General features: G+C 64.4%; 1 protein-coding gene across 2 annotated transcripts; it reads left to right on the forward strand.

Moving 5' to 3' along the window:
* The first annotated feature begins 593 nt into the window (after positions 1-593).
* ZNF414 (zinc finger protein 414) lies at positions 594-9,156 on the forward strand. 2 transcript variants are annotated; one of them, XM_055706915.1, is made up of 9 exons: positions 594-699; positions 5,241-5,374; positions 5,781-5,882; positions 5,967-6,074; positions 6,315-6,420; positions 6,637-7,172; positions 7,536-7,586; positions 8,285-8,443; positions 8,722-9,156. In XM_055706915.1, exons 2-9 carry the CDS (start codon positions 5,305-5,307, stop codon positions 8,796-8,798), a joined length of 1,209 nt encoding a protein of 402 aa, XP_055562890.1. In that variant the 5' UTR covers positions 594-699; positions 5,241-5,304; the 3' UTR covers positions 8,799-9,156. The 2 variants fall into 2 exon arrangements, 1 of the variants encoding a protein (XP_055562890.1); XR_008731697.1 differs by lacking the exon at positions 8,722-9,156 and having other exon boundaries at positions 6,637-7,586; positions 8,285-8,381.
* The last annotated feature ends 1,893 nt before the right edge of the window (positions 9,157-11,049 follow it).

The following is an 11,049-nucleotide window of genomic DNA, read 5'->3' on the forward strand; positions in this document are numbered from 1 at the left end:
TGGGGGGGTTTGAGCTGCTTTTAGGGATGGTGTGGGATCTGATGGGCTCAGTGTGTTCCCAGGAGTCCAGGGCGCTCCAAGGAATTTGGGGTGCTCAGAGGGCCCTGGGCTGTTCTAAGGGGCCCATGGCTTCCCAAGGTGCTCTGAGACCCCCGGGGTGCTCCAAGGATTCTGGGGTGCTCCAAAGGCCCTGGGATACTCCAAGGGTTCAGGATGCTCTGAGGCCCCCAGGGTGCTCTGTGGACTCTGGGATGCTCCAAGGATCCTAGGATGCTCTGTGGTCCCCGGGGTGCTCTGTGGACCCTGGGACGCTCCGTGGTCCCCGGGATGCTCTGTGGTCCCCGGGATGCTCCGTGGTCCCCGGGATGCTCCGTGGTCCCCGGCATGCTCCACGGACCCTGGAACACCCTGAGGCCCCCGGGGCGCTCGGCGGACGCCGGGATACTTCAGCCTTTCGCAGGCGCAGGGATGCGGAGCGTTCCCGGCACCGGGGAGGGGCGGGGCCGGGCCCCTCCCCCACGGCCCCCGCCCTCCCCTTCCGCACTGCTCCTTCCTCCCCCCACCGTCCTCCTCCTCCTCCCCCCCCCCCCCCCCCCCCCCCCCCTCCCTGCTCTCGCGACAGCTCGCGCAGAAAATGGCCCCGCGGCCGCGCCGCCGCTGATGCGCGCTCCGGGCGGTGCCGGCCCCGCCGCAGCCCCGGTACGTGCGGGGGCGGGACGGGGCGGGCGGGCACCGGGGGGCAGCGCCGGGGGGGCCCGTCCCCGTCCCCGCACGGGGGGGAGGGCACCGGGGGCGGCGGGGCAGCGGCGGCAGCGGAGCGGGTACCGGGCCCGGGATGCCGGGGCTGGTGGGGGAGCCGGGACCTGCACCGGGGGCTGGGGGGGCTCTGGGCAAAGCCGCCCTGCCCGTGGAGGGGCACGGCTGCCGCCCACGGGGGCTCCGGGTTACGGGGGATACTACCCGTGGGGCGACTAGTCATGGGGAGCGCTAGCCATGGCTGCGTTATTACCCACAGGGGCTAGTAGCCGTGGGTGTAGTGCCCATGGGGGACCACTAGCTACCGGGGTGCTACCCATGGGGGGCTGCTAGCTACGGGGGTTGCTGCCTGTGGGGCTAGGAGCCCAGGGACAGCTAGCCATGGGAGCTGTTAGCCCCTGGTCTTTGCAGGTGTGTGGCCCGTGGGAGCAGCAGGACCCCCTTCGCCACCCTGAGCATCCTGGGTGGGGTCCCATGCCTGCCGGGGTCCCCCCTGGTCTCTCCATCTGCCCGCACACGTGGGAACTGCTTTGTGCTGTCAGTGGCCCCGGGGATGCGGCTGCTCATCCTCAGCCGGCGTGAGGGCTCCTGCACCTTGGCCATGGTGTGAACTTGGCCGGGCCCAGGGCTGCCTGCTCTGGGGGCAGCTTTGTCTGGGCGCAGGGAAGAAGGTCCATCCTCCCCAGATGGCTCCTGAAAGGAAAGAGGGTTTTTTTCCAGCTGAAAGCGCTGATGTAGCCCAGTGGATTAGCTGGCACAGGCAGGCAAGTAAAGGTGGGCACTGAGATAGTGCAGGGACGTGGGGAAATGGCAGCATGGCTCTTCCCCACTCGCACGCCAGCCAGGTCGCCACTGGCTTGGAGCAAGCCAGGGGGATGGATGGCAGGGACCCCAGGGCAGCCCTTCGGGGAAGGCTGAAAGATGTTTCCCAAAAAAACGGTGAAGGCCGAGCTGCCCCCACATGCGCCGTGGGGACGTGGCATGTTGGCTGTGCTGAGGCTCAGCGCTCACCCCTTTGGATGCCCACGTTGCCAGTGGCAGCAGCTGTGGCAAGGTTTGGGGTCATTTGGGCTCTCCGGGCAGATTTTCTGAGATGGAAAGCCAGGAGCTTGCCCTCAGGGTGAGGTGGAGGGGTAAAACATTGGGGCAGCGGCTTTGCTCCAGCCCAAATTGAGATTAGGGCACCCAAGCTGCAGTGGGCATCGTGAGGCCCATGGTTGTGAGGCAGGGGCTGCCAGGCAGCAGAGATGCCCAGAGCATCTTCCTCCCCACACCAGGTCAGCGTTCCCCATGATGTCTGAAGGCAACAGGAGGATTTACGACATGCATTTTAATTTACGACATGCATTTGAACCCCGTGACCGGTGGCCAGAGCGCGTGCCGGGGTGGGTGGGGGTGCTCGCTGCGCTGCTGTCACAGCCTGGGCTTCCTCCCTCTGCACCGCTCGGCACTCACCGGCTGAGCGATCACATGAGCCCCTTGTTCGGAGCCTTTGTCTCTCATCTCCTACGCTGAGGAGCTGTGTTTTGGGAAGCCTCTGCAACCTCTGGCCAGAGACCACACAGAGGTGCTCAAATAGGGTTATTTGTCCCATTTATCTTCCCGGGGTGGGTCTGTAAAAGTCGTATGTGCTTGGCGATATGTGTAAACCCCCTGGTTCATTTGAGGGAGATGAGCTGTATTAATTATTAACTGCATCAGCAACAGAGGCTGCTCTGGGTGTCCAGTAGCTGCAAACCCTCCTGCTCGCCCTCGTTGCTGCCAGCCCCTCCAAAGGGTTTTTCCAACTCCCACTGGGGCCGGAGTGAGGGAGTTTGGTGCCAGCAGGTTTCCAGGGAGGCTGAACCGGTGGCAGGAAAAACGCTGTGAAGAGCAACACCAAACATGCGGTGGCTCTGGGATTCAGGTTTCCAGGGCAGGGGTTGCACCGGTGCCAGGGGAGTCACATCTCCAGTGCCCACACGGGGATGGGGACAGTGGCAGGTCAGCAGCACCTGGGACGGAGTATCATGCTCAGGGATGTAAAATGGAGGGTCCTGGCGAATGACAAGTGTTGGACACTATCCCCCGGGAGGTGACAAATGACAGCAAAATGATACAGGTGCCACCAGCTCCTCAAAACCCAAAAAAACAGAAAAGCCTGGGCCGAGCACACCACGGTGCTACGGTGCTGCTGAAAACACACCCACGTGGGACAGCTTTGCTGTGGTGGGACAGTGGCAGGGCTGCAGGACGGGGGCAGGCATGCTGGCTGCAAGGAGGTGCACCTGCATCCACCCCACCTGCCCTCGCTGGACCTGCCGATTAGCTCAGGAGGCATTTCCTTAGCTTTTCCGGATAAAAAATCAATTTTAAACGCATCACTGGGGTACCGCCTGCAACCGGGAAATGGAGAGCAGCATCAGATAGCATCAGTGGGAGCGGAGGGAAGCTTCAGCACGAGCTGTAACATCCGAGGGTGCCACCAGGTTTGATCCTGGAGCATCGGGAGCTGACAGCCCTGCTGCAATGCCGCTGAGGAAGGATTTCCTGGTTTCTTGGAAAAAATTGCGTGGGCTCCAGCTGAGCTCCTGGTGCAGTGGGCACGGGTGTCCTGCTCCTTTACAGCCTTGTCTGGGGGCCATCAATCCCCGGGGACCATCAGCAGGCCTTGGGGACAGGCGGTGGCATGGAGCGTTGATCCAGAGGCAGCGTTTCCAGCAGGGAAGCGGGAGCCCGGGGGAGTCTCGCTACAGTCACAGGGCCTGGCGCTTGCAGACCAGGAAATGTTCTGGCAGCACCAAAGCTCCGGGGCCGGGCACCGAAACGTGGCAGTGCCACACAGGCGCTGCACAAGGGGCTGAGCAGGGACAGAGAGCCCTGCCTTGACCCTTTTAATGCTTTGTCCCTCAACAGAAGATTCCTGAAATCTTTTTTCCCCTCTCCCAAAACTGCATTTCCTCCTCCCGATAAAACAAAGCTCCATCCAAACTGCAGTGAACTTTCTCTGCGGTGTTCGCCCTTTGTGCAGCCCGAGCAAACCCTCCAGCCAGGGCTGAATTTTCCCTCCCAGGACACAATCAGCCCCTGGCCCTGCCCCAACCCCCCACCCCTCCCCCGCTGTGGTTGACACCCGCCCCCCCCCCCCCCCCCTTCCTCCAGCCAGTCCCAGCTTCTGTGCAGGTTGCATCCCACAGCGCTGGCAGGAGCCACTGAACTGAGAAAACAACAACAACAAAAAAAAGCAATGCAACCTCCCAACAAAGCCGTGAGCCTGGGGGCAGCCGGAGAAATAATCCCGCACAGATTTTGCCCCCCCCTCTGATTTATTACCCGATGGGTTGCCATCCCAGCACCGCCGGTTGCTGCAGTAACAGCTGCTGGGGCCGCCTTTGCCAGGCTAAAGCCCCGCTGCGTGCGAGCCAGGCTGGAGCAGAAAAGCTGGGAAAATGCCTCTTGAACAGATGCTGAGAGGCAGGTCTGGCAAGGCCGGGGTGGGACGGATGCAGGCACATCTCCTTGCAACCAGCAAAGCATCAGGAGGTTCCCCAGGGACTTGCTTTGGGAGTCGCTGAGCTCTTGGGGAAGCATTAATCCTCTAACAAACGGCAGATGTGCATGTGGCAGCCGCTCCGCAGCCCCAGCACTGATTTGTTGTTGTTATTATTACTATGATGATCATTGTTGTTGTTTTCTTTTTAACTTTGACATTAAGACGCTATTGAGAATTATTCCCAAGTGAGGGACTTTTTGGATGCTTTTTACTGGGGTTGGTGCTTGGCTTTTGCATGCCGAAGCCTTGCACAGAGGCTTTGTGAGGCTGAGCCAATTTAATTTTGGAGACCATCTGATGGAGCTTGTGTGACCTGCCCCCACATCCCCATCAGCATCAGGCCCTGCTGCCGATGCTCCCAGTTGTGCAATGGGACGTGCTGCTCCTTTTGGCTGGAAGATCCTACAAAACTGCAGGAGGAGCATCCAGTGAGACCCCCCTGCCTGGTGGGAGCAAGAGAGGCTGGAGCAGCTCCTGCAATCCCTGCTTCGGCAGCAGCGGGGCTGGGTCGCCTTGGTAGGGAGGGGGTCCTGTGGCTTTGGGGGGGATTTTTAACTAGAAAAGCTCTAGGCTGGTACCAAAAAGCAGCAGTCTGGCGATGTGTGGGGCAGGCTGTGCCAGATGGCAGCTGGGGGGGGACCTTTCGGGGGCTTTGTGGACCACCCCTGGGGCAGGAGAAGCGGGAAGGGATGACAACAGCTCTGGCTTCAAAGCCTGGCTGCTGCTCCCCGGGGGGGCCATGTGCAAAGCTCCCAGGGCCAAGTGCTGCCTTTGCAGCGTGTCCCCCCTGCAGAGATGCTGCGAAGCCCCCATGGAGCCGGGATCTCCTGCCAGCTTGGCCCTGGAGGTCCCTGGGAGGGAGGGTCAGTCCCACTGCCATGGAGCAGGAGGAAGAGGCAGTCGACATCACTCCGTGCCGGACTGTAACCTCTCACCCTTGCGTTCGGTGTAGCATCGCCAGGAGGAGACGCTGTCGGTGGCACGTGCCTCGCCCTGTGCCCACCACTCTCCAGGCCATGAAGACGGAGAAGGATGAAGCTGTGCCCACCTTCTCCCTGCGGGGTAAATACACCGGAGAGGGGGCAGGTGAGTCCCTTGTGCCACAGAGGGGTTGGTGATGGGAGCTGGGGCAGGGCGAGGGGGAGAAGAAGCCTTTGCTGCTGCTGCTGGAGGTCCCTTTGGCCAAATCCCACCCCAGAGGGGTGGCTGGGAGCACCCCGAGGCTGCGCAGGGTTGGGCATGTGGTGTCACCCAGCATGCTCAAGGCACCAGCAGGCTTTGCCTTCACACCAGCAGCTTTTTCTAGAGCAAAGACCCTCCCATCTCTAACCACCCTGCAGGGCTCCTGCCTCTCCCAGCCAGACCCCCCCAGCTGCCTGCACCCCTGTTTGTAAAGGGTAGGGGGGAGGGCAAAGAGGGACGCAGTTCAGGCAGGGGCTTGTGGCATCCCGCGGGAGCTGGTCCCCGCTGCCTAACGGCCTTTCCCCGGCAGGTTGCAGCGAAGCAGCTCTGCCCAGCGGCCCAATGCCGGTGGCAGGGAGCGGAGGGACCCCAGCCCAGGACCTGCGGCCGCTGAAGCGCAGACCTGTCCCAGGTGAGCCGAGCCCCAGCCCTGCCCCAGGGAGGTGACGGCAATGGCTGGGGCAGGGACGAGGCCAACAGCTCTGTCTCCTTCCAGGGAAGCACTACCAGTGCTCAAGCTACGGCTGCAAACTGGCCTTCCCCAGCATGCAGGAGCTGATGGACCACCTGAAGGTCCACTACAGACCCACGCAGTCCCTTGAGGGTAAGGTCGAGATGCTGTGTCGCTCCAGGGTGCCCTTTTTCAGCTGGGAGGTGGCAGAGCACGGCTTGAAGCGGAGGCAGCCCTGGTGATGGTGCGTGTACCTCCAGGAGATGCTGCACAGCACCGGGCGGGAGCAGGGAGAGTGAGGGAGGTGCTGGAGACCCACTGGTGGGGCTGCCCACCTGGGGGGTGCAGTGCAGCTGTGCTGTTGCTGAATCTCTGTCCTATTTTTTTGCTCAGGCAAAACCTTCCAGTGCCCGACGCTGGGCTGCACAGAGACCTTCCCCAGCATGCAGGACCTCATGGCCCACATGAAGGTGCACTACAAGCCAAACCGCTACTTCAAGTGAGTCCCGCTGGTGCCCATCCCCATCCTGGGCTGCCGTGCCATCGCCCTGCAGACACCTCCCACAGCCCATTCTATCTGGGGGCACCCAGCAGATCCCACCTTTGTAGACATCCCCCCCCCCCCGGTCTCAGCAGCAGACCCCCGGGCCGGGGTGTTGGGGTGGGTGATGCAGGAGGGAGCACTGCCACTGACGCCACCTCCCCGGCCCCACAGGTGTGAGAACTGCATGCTGCGCTTCCGAACGCACCGCTCCCTCTTCAAGCACTTGCACGTCTGCTCTGACAGCGCCAGCAGCCCTGCGCCGCCCCCCAAAACCGACAAGCCCGTCCTGCCTGCTACCTCTGCCCTGGAGAAGGAGCCCCCGGCCAAGCCACCCGAGGGGCTTCCCAAACTCCCGAGCGTTATCCGGCCCCTGGAGAAAGAAGCCATCCTCCCTGGCGCAGACACTGCCTCGGCAGCCCCCGCTGCGCTCCCCACCAGCCTCCCCGAGCTGCCCGGCTCGCTGGAGGCGCTGCCGCTGGTCTCGCCGGCCCCCCACCCCTTCCCGCTGCTGGAGCCCAGCCTTTTCGGGCCATCATCCTTGACTCGGTTCTCGGGGCCACCCCCCTCCTCGGTGCCGGGGCCGTTCCTGTCCTACGTGCACCCTTCGCCCTACAGCTTGCCCCAGCCCCCGGCGCAGCATCGCCTCCGGCCCTACGTGCCGGGCCACGGCCCCCCCATCTCCAACGCCGTCTGGAAGAAAAGCCAAGGTGAGCGCACGGGGCCGTTCGGGCAAACCTTCTTCTGCTCCTGCCTTGACCAGCAGCTCCTGGAGGAGGACCCACCGTCGGCCAGCCAAGGATCCCCCTCCTCCCAGCCCCGCACGGGGCCGCCCCAGCCCCCCCCAGCCCCATCCCACCTCTGCTCTCCCCTCCATCCCACTTACCGGGATGCTCAATTGGAGAAAGCACCAGCAACCACCAAAAACAAGCCTCCAAATTTTCCCAGCCCTGCTGCTCCCCGCCGTGCTGGGGGTGCGAGGCGGGGGGCCGGGCCAGGCCTGCTCTCCCACGTGTCCCCCCGCAGGGAGGGGAAGACCTAATGCTTGTCTTGCCCCTCGATTCCCTCCGCAGGTGTGAGTGTCAGCCCACTCCTCCCATGCTTTGGCTCAGGAGTGACTCCAGGTTAGTTTGGCACCTACTGATTGGGGGCTGCTTTCTGTCACTGGGGGGTGGTGGGGGGTGGTGGGGGCCACAGGGGTGGGAGAAGCCCCACGGGGCATGGCGATGCTCCCTGGAGAGCAGAGGGAGAGGGTGGGCTTCTTCATTTTTGGGAGCCACGTGGAGAGGGGATGTGGCTCAGGTAGGTTTGGAGACTTGGGGGGGGGGGGTCGCCAGCTGCGCACCCCCAGGAATCACCCAGCCTAGTTCCTCTGGCACCCAAGGGCAGAAGCAGCAGGAGAAGGAGCTGCAGCAGCTGTGTGGGCTCCAGTCCCCCCAGTCGCCCCAGCCCCAAGGCTGGGCTGGAAACTGTTGCCTGTTGCTCCATGTGGTGCGGAGGTGATGGGCAAAGGGAGGTCAGGGCTGGGGGGCACGGCCTCGCTCCCTGCTCCCGGATTTGGGGTTCCTCCCTCGGGAAGGGGACCTCCGCACGTGTGGGGCTTGGAGCAGGGGGGCTCCTGCCCCCACAGCACCGGCTGATCCGAGCCCCATGGCACCCAGCACGATGCAGCCGGCACCCGGGGCCGCCTGCCCTGCATCCTGCGCTGCCGCTTCGCATGGCTCCTGCTGGCAGGGGGGGGCTCCTGGGCATAGCCCCCCCCTGGCCATGGCGGGGGGCGAGCGAGCGAGCACTGTGCTTCCCTCCTTGCCCGTCCTTGCAGGGCACTCCTCCAACAGCCGCATCGTGTGGGAACACACGCGGGGCCGCTACACCTGCATGCAGTGCCCCTACTCCACTGCCTCGCGGGAGGAGATGACCCTGCACATCGAGGACCACCGCAAGAACCCCCCGACCCCCGGGCGCCTGGATGCAGAGATGGGTACGGCCCAGGGGGGTGGCGGGAGGGACCCCAACTGGCAGGATACTTGCAGGGAGCGTGGCTTGACCTGCTCCCCATGGATAACACATACCCCGCTCCCTCCGTGCTGGAAGGGGGTGACCGGCCACTGGGGTGGGCTTTGGGCTGCAGCTCCTGGCTCCCCAGCGATGCCCTCCCTGTGCCCCCCCGGCTTTCCAGCCCCCAGGCAGCCCCCGGCAGGAGCCAGGGAGCAGGGGGCTCGGCTGCAGTGCTGACGGCTCTCTTCCCTCTCCCTCCAGATTTCGGGGTGGGCCTCGCCTCCTTCCACGCCAAGCTGACGCCGGAGATGGAGAACTCCCTGTACTCCCAGCTCTGATGAGCCCAGCTCCCACGGGACTGCTCCTGCGCCTCCCCATCCCTCCCCCCCGAGCCAGGCGGTGGGGGGAGGGCACCGCACAGCCCAAGCCATAGCGCTGGGACAGGGACCCCTTCCTGGGTACCAGGAGCAGCCCCCAGCCCCAGCACGGGCTGGCAGAGGGGCAGATGTTTTCTCTTGAATTTCTACCCTCCCTTTTATTTTTGGAAACTAAGCACTTGGAACCCTGCGTCTCCCTCCCCTAAAGGTTTCGTTGCTTCAGCTCCAGGGGCTCTGGGGGGAGCCCAGTAGGTTGCTCAGGAGTTAGTGGACTTCTCTGGAATGAGGTCTGGAAATAATAAATGGGAATTGTACAGGAGCAACAGCTGGGAGAGCCTCTGTCAGTCCCCGTGGCAGCTGGGGGTGATGGGGGAGCAGTGTTCCACCCCCAGGGATGCTCCCGCATCCCATGGAGAGGGCAGATGCAAGGAGTGCAGGGGGTGCGTGTCCCCAGGGTGGCCCTGCCCTGGGCACGTTTGGGGAAGAAGGTTTGGGGAAGGGGTGCTCCCTGCTTGCCCCTTCCTCAACGCATCCCAAAGCATGAACGGCTCCTGAGGAGCAGAGCCAGAGCCACTGCCAGCTGCACCCCAGCACCCAGCCTGCGCACCCAAACTGGGGCAGGACCTTGGACCCTGCTCCAGCACCCGGCCAGCCCCAGTGCCTGTCCCAGTCCCACCACGGGCAGAGGTACCAGGGGACCACTCGGCACCAAGTAGAGAATGGGGCCCCTGCTCCAGCCTGGCGGCTCTTCTGTGCCCTGGTCCCCAGCCTCGGGGGCTGCACACCCCCCTGCACCCCAGCCGTGGGAGCCGAGCAGCCGTGGGTTCTCGCCCCGGGGCTCCTCAGGTCCTGCTTTGCCCGCGCAGGTGCCGGCCCCATCCCAGCGAGGTGAAAAGTTTGCTCCAAACTGGTTTGAGTGGCGGCGTGCTGCCACACGCCAGTGCCCACGCTGCCTCTGGCCGGGTGCCAGCCGCAGCCAGGGATGGGAGCCCCAGCACCCCGCGGCTCTGCACGACGGTGTGGGGTGCTGCTGCCAGCCCTGGGAGGGGACACAAACCCTGGGGGGATTCCCCCCCCACACACACACACCCAGCTCAGCCCTGGTTCTTGCCCCTGGAGCTGCCCCTTTCCCAGACATACCCCAGAGCACAGGTCTCATGGGGGCCTTCTCCCCCGCTGGGTACAGCATGGGGGGCACAGAGCCCAGCCTCAGCGCCCGCGGCGACTCAGGAGGGGCCCAAAGCCAGCCTGGCCGGGGTGGACATGCCTTCCTCCTGCTGCAGTCCCTGCACACAGGTGAGCAGCACCCCGGGCTGCCACGCTTTGCCCCTATCTGCACGCCTGTGCTGGGTGGGCTTGCCAGGCTGCCTTCCCCAGCCCCCCAGCATGGACTGCTGCCTGGGGGAGTCACCGGCCCCAGATAAGGAAGGCAAAGCTGGAGAGAAACTGGGGGAAGCAGAGGGCCAGCTGGCCAGACAGACCAGGCTGGACAGACCAAGCTGCAGACCCAGCACTGCTGCATCCCTGCCTGGGAGCAAGCAGAGGCCCCCCCACTGCAGTGGGGTGGCCCCACAGCCACCCTTCTGGGTGGGGAGGGTGTATTTGAAAGGGAGACCCCTTACCTGAGCGGGGGGCTGCATGGGCAGCACCGAGGTACAGCAGCCCCCCGAGCCAGTGGTGAGGAGCAGGGCTGGGAGCAGCCACAGCGCTGCTCTGCCTCCCAGCTCCTGGTCCACGCAGGGCCTGGGGCTGCTGTCCCCAACCCCGGTCCAGCACAGCCCCCGCCTCGCCCCAGGCCCTGAGCAGGGCGGCAGATGTGCTGAAGTAAGAAGCCCGAGCCGAAGCCCCTGACTGCTGAGACCTAACAGAGCAGCCACTCCTTACAGAGCCGGAGCGGGACCACGCAGCCCCGCAAGGCGAGGGAGACCCCCACGAGGCGGGAGCACCGTGGCATCGGGCACAAGTCTGGACCCCTCCAGTGCCAGCAAGCACAGGCAGCTGCCCCGACCCCCCCAGCCCAGCCTGCAGCGGGCTTCCTCCTCCCTGTCTTGCATTCGGACCACCAACACCCACCCAGCTTCCTCCTCCTCCAGGGCAGGTGCCCACCCTAAAGCCCAGCAGCGGGACCCCCCTCCCAAGCTCTTCTTGACCCCGCAAGCCCAGCTCCAGCCACCTCTGAAGGCCGAGCGTGCAGCACAGCAGGGGCTGCACC

Source organism: Falco cherrug, chromosome 4 (genome assembly GCF_023634085.1).
Source record: "Falco cherrug isolate bFalChe1 chromosome 4, bFalChe1.pri, whole genome shotgun sequence".
Classification (NCBI taxonomy): domain Eukaryota; kingdom Metazoa; phylum Chordata; class Aves; order Falconiformes; family Falconidae; genus Falco; species Falco cherrug.